General features: G+C 35.3%; 1 protein-coding gene and 1 long non-coding RNA gene across 2 annotated transcripts; one reads left to right on the forward strand and one right to left on the reverse strand.

Annotated features, from left to right (window-relative positions):
• Window positions 1–188: 188 nt before the first annotated feature.
• On the reverse strand, window positions 189–6165 carry LOC106058485 (sodium-dependent phosphate transport protein 2B-like). The gene is made up of 7 exons (XM_013215930.2): window positions 6045–6165; window positions 5417–5545; window positions 4782–4922; window positions 4297–4427; window positions 3951–4133; window positions 2902–3178; window positions 189–1994 (listed from the first exon to the last, which is right to left on the reverse strand). The coding sequence occupies exons 1-7, from the start codon at window positions 6145–6147 to the stop codon at window positions 943–945; spliced, it is 2016 nt and encodes a 671-aa protein (XP_013071384.2). The 5' UTR covers window positions 6148–6165; the 3' UTR covers window positions 189–942.
• A 7130-nt stretch (window positions 6166–13295) lies between these two features.
• Window positions 13296–15457, forward strand: LOC129927368 (uncharacterized). The gene is made up of 2 exons (XR_008778984.1): window positions 13296–14287; window positions 14830–15457. It is a non-coding gene; the product is annotated as an uncharacterized LOC129927368 (long non-coding RNA).
• Window positions 15458–15631: the final 174 nt, after the last annotated feature.

The following is a 15631-nucleotide window of genomic DNA, read 5'->3' on the forward strand; positions in this document are numbered from 1 at the left end:
GAAGGGAAGCAGGAGGCCTGGGCTTAAATTAGGAACTTTCTGGATGAAATTCCGTCGCGCATATCAATCAACCAGGCACTCATAAAAACTCAACAATTGTACATTAGTACATCATAATTATGAATTATCAAAAGTTTCACTTTCATACTGTCAACTTCAAATAAAAACAAAATTTTAACAAATTAAAAAAAAAGATTTATTACAAATTAATAATTTATTTATCTCAATACAACGGTACAGGTAAAATTCACAATTAAAATTCACATTCACACACACACAAATACACACACATTTACAAACAGATGTCATCAGTAGAAATGTTACATTTTTTACATAGTGATATAAGTGAAAGATGAATGTATGATTAAATATAACAATCCCACTAACCAATAAAAAAAAGGTTATTCTTAAGTTTTGTTACTTTAATTCTGATTGTCTTTCAATACAAAATTCATCCATCATAATGGCAAATCTTTGGAAATGTTTCACAATAAATACGTAAATGTTTGTCCAATAATAAACTGCTTTTTCAACTCAACATACAGTAAAACTTCAGTATATTGTACATAATATTATTATCCACATGACTCACGCTTTAATTGCTCTTCAGAAATGCATTTCACTGCCACAGACTTTCACATTCAAGTTGCGCCAAACAGTAGTCAGTGTTTGTGCTAATTTTTTTTTGAAAGATGAAACTTTCATTATATTTTTGTTAATGGGACTATTTCATTGGTCCAAAATTTGTTCATAAGGCTGTCTTTGATAAGCCCCGGCTTCTATGCCTGAGAATCTATATAAGCTCATGTATTAATTCTCTATTTTTTAGCCAAATACAGGCTTAGTCCAATGGCATACTAACACCCTGAGAAGTATGCATTGAGACTCGAGGATTTAAAAAGGTTATTTTTAAACCAAACCAAGCTTTTTCAGAACCAACATTTAAAATTTGCTGCATTTGTCGAAAACATCGTTCTGAAACTCTGTCGATGAAGAATCGAGAAAATTTTCAACGTCATTTGATTCGATTGTTTTTAATTTGCAGACTTTATCTTCCTTTGAATGCTCTGTTTGATCTTTCAACATCTTGTCCTCTTCTAAAATGTCTTTCTTCTTGACTTCTGGGGTCTCGACGGTTATTGTCATTTCAAGTGGCTCTTCCTTGTCTTCCTTTGACGTTTGCTGTAGCTTTCTGCAGTATTTACAAGTGAAAGCTTTTGCGATTAGATTGTCGACTGGTTTTAAAGAGTGGCACCACAAAGGAAGAAACTCCCATGTACGGAGTTTGCTTGGTAAAAACCTCGGCTGTTTCTTCTGCAGAATGTTGATGATGATGACAATGATGAAAAAGAAGAGAATAGGTCCTCCGATCGCTCCGAGGTAGATCCATCCAGCGATTGAAAGCCCAAAGACTACTGCGGGTAGCATTATGAACATGAGGATGATGTAGAAAATAGCGAACCACCTGTACTTGGAAGTGATTCTGCCAAGATTTTTAGCAAGGCTCACAGGCCACCTGAGAAAGGGGATTGGGTAGAAGAGCATGATTCCTGAGATGTTGAAAAAGAGATGACATAATGCAATCTGCATGGCAAGCCTCATTTTGTCTCCACTCTGGGAGAGCGCTGCAAGAATGGCTGTGATCGTTGTCCCTATGTTGGATCCCAGGGTCATGGGATACATTCTGTCGACGGACACGATCCCTAGTCCCACCATTGGGGTCAGTGTTGAGGTGAAGACGGAACTGCTTTGGATAATCATAGTCATACCGCAACCCACTATCAATGCTACGTAACCCGTGAAGTATGCGAAGGGTCCGGGAAAGTCCGCGTTGATTGTTTTCTTGATGACTTTAATGACTGATCCGGACAGCATTGAGTTGAGAATTTTGACAATCAGGAACAAGGCAAGGAGCAGAAGAATCAGGGAACAGATGAGTATGATGGCTCCGATAGGTGCATCGTGAAGATCACTCAATGAAAATAAACTATCACCTGGTGAACAGAAAACATTTTGTGTTTATAAGCGAAACAACTTGAAGACAAACATCCTACATCTTTACATTAACAGCAAACGTGGCGTCTACGTAAGTCGTTAAAATATGTAAATAATGATCGTCGTTTCTTCTGTTGGTCTTGTAGTATGACCGTACAAGAAACGAAGGGAAGACAACATCGAAGAAGTGTCAGGCCTGTCAATAAAAGAAATTTTAAACCTGGAAAACGACATAGGAATGGAGAGAATCGGTCAACAGCTTATGTGGGGCTCCCAAACTGTCTAAAAGACTACGGGACAGGTGAAGGAGCTGTATTTATTTATTCCAAGCACTCTACACGCGTACACCTCTTAATCACGACATTTTTGCCAGCCGTAAAAATAAGACAATTTTTGTAGAAATTAGGATATATTCTTCAATTTTGTGGAGGCCCCTATCTTGAAGAGGCAATGTCCTCCCTTAAATCCGGCCCTGTTTGGTGGCAGAAACACATAAGAGATGCAAGGTTTCAAAGAGAAACAACGCTTTCTTGAAAACACACATTAAAAGCATTCCTGTCTACAAAATATAGACATATAAATTATTGAGAACTTTAGAATATGTAGTAAAGCAAGCTTTTTTTTTTTTAGATCTATAGCTGAGGGTCCTAGCAATGGAATTGAGATGCTACAGAAGGATCCTAGGTATCACGTTCAAAGACCGCATCACAAACCAAGAGATTAGAGATAGGGTTATTGAAGCGATCGGACTCATGATGACCTGCTAACTATAGTAAAAATACGCAAGCTTAAAATCTATGGCCATATTACAAGATCTTCGAGACTCGCAAAGACCTTCCTTCAGGGAACAGTAACATATCACATTATCTTATTATCTTATTTTAATGTATCTTATCTTTGACTTACATCTTTCTATGTTGACAGTCTCATTGACCACATCCCGAGTGTCCCACTCAGCGGTCAAATTGATATTCCTGTACCCAGCCATGGAGCCAGTATTGACCTCAGTGCAGATGCGTCGCAGGTTGTTGCTGAGACTTGAGTCGCTGCAGTTGACCTCCATAAAGTCGTGGTGAGTAGTGGAAGTGTTGACCTCAAGGACCTGGCTCTTGCACCATCGCTTCAATACGTCACCTGTATTGTTGACGTTTCTTGCCGCGTCACTGATCGCGTCTTCGTTGACCTGTTTAAAAAAAGCGGTTGGGGGGGGGATGTGTTACTTGAAGACAAATAAAAGAAAATAGTGAATAATTTAAAGAAGTAAACCTGGATACAATTTAATGATGATAACCTTGAGATTAGATGCCTACGGGCCGCACAGGGCGACAGGTGATGTGGGGTATTAAATTTTCCCCCACTATGCACCCAAAATCCCGATTTATCACTCTGTAGAAAGACGCCCCGTCCGCCTGATTTATCACTCTGTAAAAAAAGGTGCACCTTCCGCCCGATGTATCCATCTCGAGCACATTACCAAAGACAGCTCGTACTTACAAACCCTGTCACCTTAGGGCATTACATTAACAAATTGAAATTTTGCATATTTATTCATAGTCGATGGTAGTACACGAATCAATAAAAAAAATTAACCAATTAATTAGTCATTTTAGTAATTAATAAATTTTGTATATATCAGAAAGGGAGCTAAACCTTGTCATTTTCATAAAAAGAAAATGGCAGTAATTAGCGGTTCTTCCCCTTGTGTGAGCTCCTTTTTTTTTTTTTATTGCTTGTGTTTTGTTTCAAATAAGTTTCGGCTATTATTTTTTTAATTATTTTTTTTTATTTATTTTTATTTTTTGCTTCTTACTATGCAAAGAAAACGACAAGTACATTTCTCACTACATTGAATGAAGATATATATATGATATCTATGCATTATGATAGACCTCAGTCATTTTAAAAGTGGAACATAAGATTGTTTTAAGACAGAGTAATGTTGACAGGCTCTTTACCTGGACTATTGCGTCAATCACAGGTTTGGTGATAGCTTTTAACATGTCAGGAGCTTGACTTCTGCTGCCAGCCTTTAGACCCATTGAATCGACTAGAAGACCTGATAGCCAGCTTAAGTAACCAACGGCTACTTCTATAGGCAATAGAACGATGACCGCTAGCCAGTTGAACATATCATGAACCTAAGACAGGATTGAAGTAAGATTGATATTTTATTTTTAAAAAATCAATCTTAGTTATTTATAAATATGAATAATTCCACCAAGGTCTGATTTAGATAATGTCAAATTCGTAGTGAACTGAGTCTATGCACTTAACGTTATACACAATAAAAGTTACATTTACCGTAGCTCCAGAAAAAGCTCTTCTGAACTCGTTCCTGTTACTGATTTGAGCAAGGGAGACAATGGTGTTGGTTACTGACGTTCCTATGTTAGCTCCCATGATAATATAAACAGCTTTTTCCACGGGTATTACTGAAAATTAAAAAAAAAGATTATTTGTTTTATCGTATTAAAATTACTATCACTTCTAATACATATACTTCACATATTTATGAAAGGGCTATGTCGCTAAATATCACTCTACAATCAGACAGAAATCTGTATTGGAAATTAACCATTGTACAGAAGGCTGTCTTTGTGAAGCGTTATCATGCATTCCCAGATGGTGAGACTATATTATAAATGTATAAAAACATGCTTTTATGTGTTCATTAATAATGCTTCATTCTCGTCGCTGTAATATAATTATTATAATTATAAATCCTGAATAGTGTAACAGCATTGTACCTCGTGTAGTCAGTACCAACAATGAAGAAAGGTACTTACTGTTAGAGCCTACCATCGTGACCACAATGGAGGTAGAGGTAGACGAGCTCTGGACCATAACTGTAGCCAGGACACCGAGCATTAGTCCAGCTAGGGGGTTAGACAACACACCACTGTTGAATGCCTTGCCTGCAGCCTTACCTATGAACACAGTCATGTATTGATTACGTACTTGATCAGAATATTTACAGTCGTTTTCTTTTTAGATACTTATTTTTCACTTTGTATTCTAAACAGTCAATTTTCCTTAAGAAAATCTCTATAGGGTCTAGCTAACATTTATATCTAGAATCGGCTTGGTAAGGCATTTCTTAAGGTTGCTGAGGACACATCAATCGTCTGTAAAAACGTTTTTAGGATAGTATTTTCTCCCTTGGCATTAAAGAGAAACCTGCAAGCAAATGCTTTTTAGACTGCAATTATTTTATGTAATCTTTGGATATTCATTTTAGATACTGAATTTTTTGTTTATTCTCAACACTGTCTCAAAGTAAATGAAATTGAGAATAATAATTTCAAGCATGTTTCTTAAAACTAGATTAAAATTCGTCATTATTATATGTGAAGATATTTCGTAAATATTTATTTAGATGTAACAAATTGTCTAGATGTGGCCTGAATGTTTCAATGTTTACCTCCTAATAGTTGAAAAGCAGACTCCAATAAACCAAGGGAGACAATGAAGACGTACAGACAACTAAGGAAAGATAACAACTTCAGAATAATTGTGAAGACAAACTTGATTTTCTGTTTCGTTGACATATCTGTAAAAAGTAAATTATAAAATTATTGTTTAATTGCATTTGTATGGCATCAATTAGCTTATTAGCATTATAACTTTTGTTATGTTTATGCATCTGTTTTCATCTTTTTTTAACATTTTATTAGCATTATCTATATGTTGCTACACTTATATGATAAAGAGTATATGCATAGTACGGGCCCATACTGAGGAATATATACAAATGTCTAGATATAAAGAAAGAGCAAAGTACCGCTCCTTATGACCGAAGGATAACGAGGGTGCCATGTAGTCAGCACAACGACCAACCACCCAACCACAGCCTATATTAGGCATCCCTTAGAGTTGAATGGACTCATAGGCGCCCTAAACATCCTGTAATTCAAAATCTCAATATTCACCCGAGACCTCTCAGTTTGGAGGCCAAGCGCCACCCCTCATATACCTGATGCTGATTAATAAATAATATAGAAAATCTATTTCACACCTTCCTTCAATCAACTATTAAAAGCATCACTGACCCTTAAATAGAACGTCCTCCTCTTGAGATGAGCATTCGGAGTCACTGCTCTCGTCGTCTGTCTTGCCATTGGTACTTCCTTTCCACGAGTTTTGTACTTTCATTTCAATAAGCCGCCTTGTGTTCACCTGCTGGAGGGAATAACAATAGAGCTATACCTGGACGCCAATACTCGCAACAACAATAGAGCCATACCTCGACGCTAATACTTAAAATAGTAATAGAGCTGAACCCGGACGCTATTACTCACAAGAGGACTGTACCTGGACGCTAATATGCACAATAACAATAGAACTGTATTTGGATGCTAACAGTGACAATATATTTGGATACTGTTGAGAACTTACCCATTTATCAAGTTTAGAGATTCAATATAACATTTATGTGACATCATTTGAGCTGCTCTATTATAACTTATGTTTTTTTTTGTAGTTTTATATTTCAATATAGCACACAACTAGTTCTATGTTCTAAATTTTAAAAAGTACATTTTATGGTTTCATTACCTGGTTAGAAATGAAACAGCAAGCTGGTTCGTGTTTCTCCTAAAACTTAAAAAAAAACTTAAGCAAAAAATTACAAAGTAATAAAAGAAATTGTTTTAAATATGTTGTAAGTTAGTTATTATCTTCTTTGTCAGAGAAGGACAATTTAAATACATCACATAGTCGGTCTTATATACTTGGTTTTAAACTCTTATCAATTAGCTCTGCTGTTCACCCTCACCCCTTTCCACACTAGTCACCATGTGAATGGAATGTGTCCCTCAGCTAGTGTTCTTATCTAGACTGTGACCTTTCAATTGTTACCAAATATTTTTTGTGATTACGTACGTTTACATGTAAATAAAAAATTAAGACCAGACTTTTAACCCTTTCTTTGTAATTTACTCAACATAATTTGTAACCTGTTAGTGTGAAGATCTTCATTGAACAGACTCGAAGTCTCTTCTAAAAAGGTCAACATAACGTTACTATTTAATGACTTCCTTTATGTCTCAATTCGATGACCTACTTTTTTTTCGCCTTGATGTAAGTCACTGATATTTTCTTGTATTACTACAGACACACCATGACAAAAGACTAAAAATCAAAGTAGTAATAATGAGTAAAAACACTACACAATAACCTACAGATATGACAATATAACATTTTTAAAAGTTATAATGCACATCCTTATCCTTTCCTTTGTTGCATGTTGTAAAGGGTTAGAGAATAACCAAGTTATTCTTTCTTACGTTACCTGTTTCCTGGTTTTGTTCCCTGTAGGAAGGTCTTTGCACACACGAAAACGTAATATGGCCATAGAGTTTGAGTTTCCGTTTTTTTACAATTATTATCAGGTCATCGTTGGGTCCAACCGCTTTAGTATCCCTGTCTCTAATGTCTTCGTTTATTATGCGGTCTTTAAATTTGATATCTAGGATCCTTCTGTAGCATCTCAAGTCCATTGCTAAGATCCTTCTGTAGCATCTCAAGTCCATTGCTAGGATCCTTCTGTAGCATATCAAGTCCACTGCTAGGATCCTTCTGTAGCATCTCAAGTCAATTCCTGGAATCCTCCTGTAGTATCTCAAGTCCATTGCTAGGATCCTCCTGTAGCATCTCAAGTCCATTGCTGGGATCCTCCTGTAGCATCTCAAGTCCATTGCTAAGATCTTCCTGTAGCATCTCAAGTCCATTCCTGGGATCCTCCTGTAGCATCTCAAGTCCATTGCTAGGATCTTCCTCCTTAGCTCTGCAGTGATGTCTGGTAGATTTGGTAGTTATGGTTAAATTTCATATCACAGGATTCGAGCCCCCTTCTTTTGGTAGCCAAGCGGGTTTCGCCTCTCAGCCATACATCTTACGTCGATGATAGTGATACCGATAACTCTTGGAGGCTCATTCTGTACCATGGAGGCGCGGTGGCTGATTGGCAAAGCGCTTGGCTTCAGAACCGGGGTCCCAGGTTTAAATCTTGGTGCAGACTTTTATTTTAATTTTGGGATCTCTAATGTGTACCTGACATTAGTTGGGAAAAAAGTAAAGGCGGTAGGTCGTTGTGCTGGCCACATGACACCTTCGTTAACCGTGGCCCACAGAAACAGATGACCTTGACATCATCTTCTCTATATATCACAAGCTCTGAAAGGGGGACTTGACTTATTCTGTACCAACTTTGAAATCCAGACCAACATACAAGAAAATTTTGAGCAGACACCAATTATATTTTTCCAAAAATAAACCAACTTTTTCTTATACATCATGTGCTGTTGTAGTCATTTCAAGAAGTTTGCAAGAGAGAAACTCGTCTTTTAAATCGCCACTAAACTCGGATGTTTGCTATCAAAATGACACTACAGTTATTTCAGCTTCATAGATTAGGTTACAAATGAATCACTGGGGTTATTGAATTCCTGTTTAAACTATTGAAGTCAAACCAAACCATTTAAAAACAAAATCCGCTTTTTCTTTTTCTTTTCATCACTTTCTTTTGTTCGAGACACTGGCGGATCCAGGCGGGTGCGGTAGGGGCGATCCCCCTCACACACACTCGACCGACCCCCCCTCCCCGAAGGGGACGGTGGACTAATTTTAGTAAGGAAATCACACAATTTGTATATGAATTTATTAGTTATATTAATAATATACACAAATAATTATATTTCAACCTATTTTTTACATTTTTCGCACCCTCCTTTCTAGTATTTTGGCCGATTTGGTGGGATTGGGAGGGGCGATGGCATTAATCCCGCCCCCCTCCCACAATAAAGTTTTGAGTGGGGCGGCGGTCCAATTTATTTGTAGAAATCACATCTTGTTAAAAAAATAATTTAAATATCTAAATAATTAAAACTTGTTATTGATATTTTAACCGATCTTTATATTATGTCGTACCCCTGTTAGCCGATTGGGTGGGGTGGGGGGAGCGAATACATCTACTGCCCTTCCCACCTAAACCATTTGAGTGGGGGGGAGGTCCTACTTTTATTTAGACATCATAGTTTGTGAACAAAATTATTTGAATTACTATATACTTTTTATATTATATCGCTACACTTCTGGTATCTTAGCCGATTCAGTGAGATGGGGGGGGGGGGGCGATTGCTTCTACTGCCCTCTGAGTGGGGAGGGCGGTCCTTTTTTTATGGAGAAATCATATTATTTGAACAATATTAGTTGAATATCTATTTAATATAAGCTACATTTTGATATTTTAACCCATTTGTATATAATGTCGCACAGACTCTGATCTCAAATTTTATCATTACTAACTATAAAATGAAAAAGGGTTGTGCCAGGTGGGAGGGGCGATACATGCAATCGCCTTCCGCCCATCGGACAAACCAATACTTTTTTCTTCTTGTATTTTAGTTAAGAAATTACAAAATGTCACTAATATAATTTACTATAAATTATATTGTTATTTCGAGTCGCCCCACCCCCCTATTCTTCAATGCCAACTTCAATCATTAGCAGAAATTATAAAAAGAAGTGAGGATTAACTTTTCTACCGCCCTCTCCCCTTTCCAGACGAAAATAGAAAAGTCAAGTATGGCGGCAGAGTTTATGTCATTGCACACGAATTTATCTGAGTTATTTTAAGAAAGACTTCGTTTTGGAAAATTTAGAATTCATACAACAAATTTTCATTGTAAGAGTAACAATTGAGATGAGTTCTGAACCCAAATATTATTTCCCTTGTCATCTTTTTCCAAACTTTACTCATACTGATATTTTTTCTATTGTATCAAAAATTTTGAGACTATAACTCACAATATATACTTCAATCCTAAAAATGCCAAAAGATTTAAAGTAGAATCTAATTGGACCACTTAATTTCTCCTCCCACTTCCGAATTTATTTGTTTAGAGCTTTGAATTAGAGTTCTGAAATAAAACAAAGTTACAAACATTTCTATTGAATAAAATGTACCACTTACAAATGAGTTTTTTTTTAGATATTATTTGTCGAATATTTTTTTTCGGCGGCGATCATCAAAGTCCTAATCTAAATATGTTGCTTATCTTATCTTTTAAGGAATAAATTGGTTGTATTTGCAATGTAGTAAGGGCCTGTAAATTCAAATTAGAATATCTTTTAAGTAAAACATTATTCAAAAGGTGCTTTTTTGAATAGGATAAATAATGAGCTGTAGATGTCAGGAGAATGCGTTTTTGCAGTGAAGAATGCAAGAAAACACTTTTGGCGTCGGAGATTTCAGCGCTCCTCAAGGCAACCTAGCTGTCAAAAGAAAGGCTTCAACATGGCTGTTTTTTTTGTTGTTGTTTTTTTTAAATTATTTTTCGAATATTTTTTTTTCGGCGGCGATCCTCAAAGCCTTAATCTAAATATGTGGGGTATGTATGTATATGCTGTACCCGCTTTTTTGCTTAGCGTTAGGGTTTATTGAGCGTTAGGGTTAGGGTTTGGAAAATAAATCGCCCCCCCCCCACTCCAAATTTCTGGATCCGCTAGTGGTTCGAGATCCATTGTATTGTTTGGTTCCATAACGACAATATTCCCTTCAATAACATGCAATAATAACTATTAAACGATGGCGTATTACTAATTATAAACGAAATCGCTTTAGAAGTGCTTCACGACGTCACCATAGAAATAATATATGATTCCCAATTAGCTTAATGTTGCATTATGCATTTACTTACATTAACTTAAACTGTTAAAACTGTTATTTATTCCGCAACAATTAAAATGAATGAATAATTATTATTCACATGTCTGCAACATCAATGCTTGAAAAATATTTAAAAAAAAAAAGAAACTTCTAATGGAAAAATAAATTTCAATGTCAAGTTTGACACGTTAGAATTGACAAAGTAAGTTTATATTTTCGACGATCTTATGCGACCAAGAGAAATTTATCATTCAACCCCCAAAGGAGTCGCTAATCACAGGTTTAGAACCCCTGCTGTTCTTGGACAAAGTCATTATAAGGAACATTTAATCATTGAACCGATTGCAAAAGCAAGCAAAATAAACAAAACACTTTAAAAAAAAAAAGCTTATCTAATGGGAAGGAATTCACATTTAAAATAATGTAGAAGTTAATACCTTTTTCAAACAAAATAATTAATTACCAATAATTAATTTACTAATTAGTTTATTTTTTTAAATTCATCAATGTTGTGTTGGGTGCAATAAATAATTGTTTGAGGTTTCAACTTGTTGCAATAACATGTACAAAAACACAAAACCCCACATATTTAGCCATAGTTCTGAATACTGGCGAATTAATTTCCAATAATTTAATGATTATATATTTTACAATTGATTATTTGGTTTCATTATTTTTCGTGTATTGTCTTCGGTAATGAATAATTGTGCAAAGGTTCAACTTGATCCGAGAATGGACGTGGAAGAAGTAACGTATTCAGACAGTCAGAGTTGTTAAAAGTTTTGTAATTAGCCAAGTAAACGAATAGAAATCTCTCATTGACCTAATTGACCAAGTTATTATATGGATAGGCGAATGACTTAATGACAAAATGCTCTTCCACGAATAAACATTGTAATGATGAGACTATGAATAATAATTAGTCATTAATTACAAAAAGTTAATGAACTAATTGTTTTTTTTTATATTGATTCCACTGTTGTCAGGTAAAAGAAATAATTGTTCAAAAATTTCAGCTTGATTCGAGATTGGGTGTGGCAGAAATAACGTGTACAAACTTTTTACCAGACAGACAGACAGAGTTGATATAAGCTTTTTAAAAAGGCGTCTGCCTTTCCTACTATATCATGATAGGCATCTTTATTAGGCTACTTTCAATGATGCAGCCTAGGTATGTGAACTCATCTAGCTGATCATTATATACCTTTAAATAAACTAGATCAAGCTCAAGATAAGCTTCTTGCCATTAGTTTTTTTGAAACCTTCAGGTCTATCTTTAAAACTAAGATGTCTACATTCCAGAAATACTTGACATTCTTCCTATCTAGAGCTGATTTTTTTTCTTCTTCTTGAAATTAGGATGAGAACAAAAACATACGGCACGCCCCGAACTTTTTGTATATAAATAAAAAAAAAATAGATAGATCTAAAATTTAAGCTCAAACATTTTAAACAGGGCTCGTAAGCAAAAAGGGGGAGGTAATAAACGTTAACCACAGTATTGAACAATACATATACATTATATAAACAACGCCCCACGTAGGCCCTATTGTAATTAGACTGAATTAATACATCAATAAAATGTATTTGCTCCATTCATGTTTGTTTACTTCAAAAACAAGATAATAACTTTTTGTTAAACAAATTTACTTTAGAAGGGTGCTTCATTTAAGACCATTTAAAATGATTTACTGGCCATTGCTCAAACACCGGATAAAAAGAAAAGAATACCGCAGTTAACGTAGTGATTGTGTATACTTTTCGCTAATTCAGTCTTGAATTGTAGATGAAATACTAGTAAGTCCGTTTGCATTTCTTTTTTCAAAAACTTGACTGGGACACACTTTAAGGGGCAGAGGTCAAGGTGTTTATAAAAATTAGCTTCCAATATCAAAACTACGGCTGCATTATTCATTACTTTGAGAACATAATTGTATGTGTTTCGATTGCATACGCTAAACGTGACAGTGTATCGCAATGTGAACTATCGAAAAACAAAGAGTTATCTATATGGTTGACATTGTCTTGAATAATTTTGTAAAACAGCCACAAAACTCTAGTTATGTTTCAGATCATCGAAAAATTCAGTTTCAGTTTTTAAACGGATTTGTTAAAAAAAAAAAAAAAAAAAGCAAGGTAAGTGTGAAATTTACTTTTTTTTTTTCTACCACCTTCTGCCACCTCAAGGGAGCTTATTCAACTTATACCCCCACATCTGTCAATTTCTTTCCCTTGTTCGACACCAAACAAAATAATTAATTACCAATAGTTAATTAACTAACTGGTTTTTTTTTTCTTTGGCAAAATTTTAACTTGATCCGAGATTGGGAGTGAGAGAAGTAGCGCGTACAGACGTTTACCAGACTGAGTGAGTTGATACAAGCTTTGTGATAAAAAACTTAGAAAGACACAAAGATCTCCACATTTCCTATTCTTTATGCCCACGGTTAACGAGTGTGTCATGTGGCCAGCTCAACCGCCAACCGCTTTACTTTTCCCTAGAGGCGCCCAAGGATTCCGAAATTTAAAAACTCCAGTCTTCACCAGGATTCGAGCCCGGGACCCCGATCCTTAGGCTAAGCGCTTTAACGTTCAGCCACCTCCATTTGTAATTTATAAGATAGGATAAATGTTCCAATTATTACTCCCATATACAGGAATTTCCTAGTGGGAAAATAACTATAAGGTCACGTAACTTATCAGTCCATTTACAATCATTTCGTTGACTCAAGGTCATTTCCGATGACCTAACATCGACTGTTCACGTCAACCCCTCATGATTAAAGATTTAGTTGCTTTTTAAATTAAATTTAGTGCAGGAAAAAATCTAGACCAAGTATACTGGGACAAAAATGTAGGTCAGCCTAATATTAGTCCAGCGTTTAAAGACAAAATATTCCAGATAATTGTGGAAAGAAAAAAGTCAATATGGCGGCGTGTGATTTGTTTAAAAACACAAACCACTAAGGGAACTTTATTTTATTTTTTTTTTAAATAGGGGGAATACTAAATTATCCAAATTATAGTATGGGGGCTTCGGCTCGCTAGACTTTTTAGGATAAGTATTTTCTATTATCTTTTCAATTATTCAAAATAGTTTCGGTCAGAAAGTTCGTGCTTATTGTGTGTCCATTTGGTTTAACTCTGAGCTATGCGCTTTTTTTTTAAAGTTCTGCTCATTGAAATGTAGAAGCAGTAGATCTAAGAATTAAAATAATTACTCATTCCTTGAACAATCTACTGAAGTCTGTTTCTAATATATTTAAAAAAATTTATGTCATTATCGGCATATATATATATATATATATATATATATATATATATATATATATATATATATATATAGGCCTATATATATAATGTAAAATTTCCTCGCACAAATAATTTTCGGTCTTTTTTTTTTTCGTCTATATTTATAATTTTTTAACATTTTTGTCTCAGCTCTGGGATGGCGGGCCGGTCTAGCAGTATGCGTTTGGGACTTTCATCACAATAGTCTCTGGCAGTACTGGATCTAACACTGCTAGCCACCATCGGCACCATCCCTTACTGTTCTGTGGAAAGTTATGACATGGAGGTAAAATACTTATTGAAAAATTGTCAGAAAGTTAGACTACAAAACAGGTACTTTAATAGCTATAGTAATTTATATTTTTAATTTGACCAATCAATTGTTTACCTTTTATAATTTATTTACTTTTTTACCGCTAAGTGGATAGCTGTATTTCTAAATAAATTTCTTATCCACATCAATAGTTCTAAGGAAAAAAAATATTATTTACATACATAAGAAAAGTAAGGGGACGCTGTGGCTGAGTGGTTAAGTACTTGGATTTTTAGGTCGCCCCTGAGTCCACCCAACTCTAATAGGTATATGACTTTAGTTTGTCGTCGTGCTAGCCACATAATAGGTTAGGTTATCTATCAAGTTGGATCGAGTTGGAATCCTGACTCGAGATGAGTTCCTAAAGCCAGTATAGGCAACACCAGCACTTTCTCACAGTTATACCTCTAATACACATGTCCACAAAGAGATTGGACCAGACTGAAAAGCTTTCGCAAATAGTCTGAAAGATACTTTATACTAAAGCTTTTTAAAAAAAAAAAATATATATATATAGTTAATAAGTGTAATTCATTGTTACAAAATACATTTCTTTTCACAGAGTTCACAAGTAAGAGTTAACAGAAGCAGTCAGTTTGGACTTGAATGTTTGAACACGTCTAAAGAGATACTCTTTATCTCTGATATAGAATACTAGATCTCGTTGTTTGACAGTCTGCATTACAGTAGTGACGAGGTCTGTGAAACACGAGTGACTAGACTTATCTGGAGTGTTTCCGACTTACTATGTGAACCCTGTCTAAAAAAAACATTCCATTAGTTCGTGTGTCACTGGTGCCTCCAGAGTCAATGACCTTTAATCTGATGATGTAATATTTGGCCGATTCAGTTCTTGAAGTTACCCACCAGACGTCTTTCTCTGTTGTCTTCTTGCTGGAACAATGCACCAAAGCAGAGTTTTGGAAAAGTCTTTTATTCAAGCACTGCTTCATGTGTATGAATTGTTGAAAAAGGAATTTTACATTTTGAAAACATCTCTAAAGCTTCAAATCCCTACAAAGACACCATGGCATACGTTTTGTGCTAAAATGAATTCATACTCTAGACATCATTGTTCGTCTGTGGTTTGCATAAATGTTTATGAAAAGATAAACCATATTGTTCTCTTGCGTAAAAAGAACCAACAAGAGAATAAATTAATATTAATATTAAAATGTAAAATTGTCTAACGTATGGTCTCCAGTTTTACTTTGAAGTTAATGCAATGGGTAAAATGCCTTGAGAAATGTATACATTGTTTCTGCCTTAAATAGTTTGTCCATAAGGGTTCTATGATGATCACTTTCTCCATCCAGGGAGGATGAGGGCTTTGCATTGCGGTTTTGTGACTCCTCGTGTGGCTG

Source organism: Biomphalaria glabrata, chromosome 7 (genome assembly GCF_947242115.1).
Source record: "Biomphalaria glabrata chromosome 7, xgBioGlab47.1, whole genome shotgun sequence".
Classification (NCBI taxonomy): Eukaryota; Metazoa; Mollusca; class Gastropoda; family Planorbidae; genus Biomphalaria; species Biomphalaria glabrata.

Excerpts from the sequence above, each read along its gene's own strand:
- LOC106058485 (XM_013215930.2), bottom strand. The coding sequence starts at position 6,147 with ATGAAAGTACAAAACTCGTGGAAAGGAAGTACCAATGGCAAGACAGAC. Across the intron at positions 5,546-6,044 it reads GGAGGACGTTCTATTTAAGG|ATATGTCAACGAAACAGAAA; the intron begins GTCAGTGATGCT and ends TACTTTTTACAG. Across the intron at positions 4,134-4,296 it reads GAGCTTTTTCTGGAGCTACG|GTTCATGATATGTTCAACTG; the intron begins GTAAATGTAACT and ends ATCCTGTCTTAG.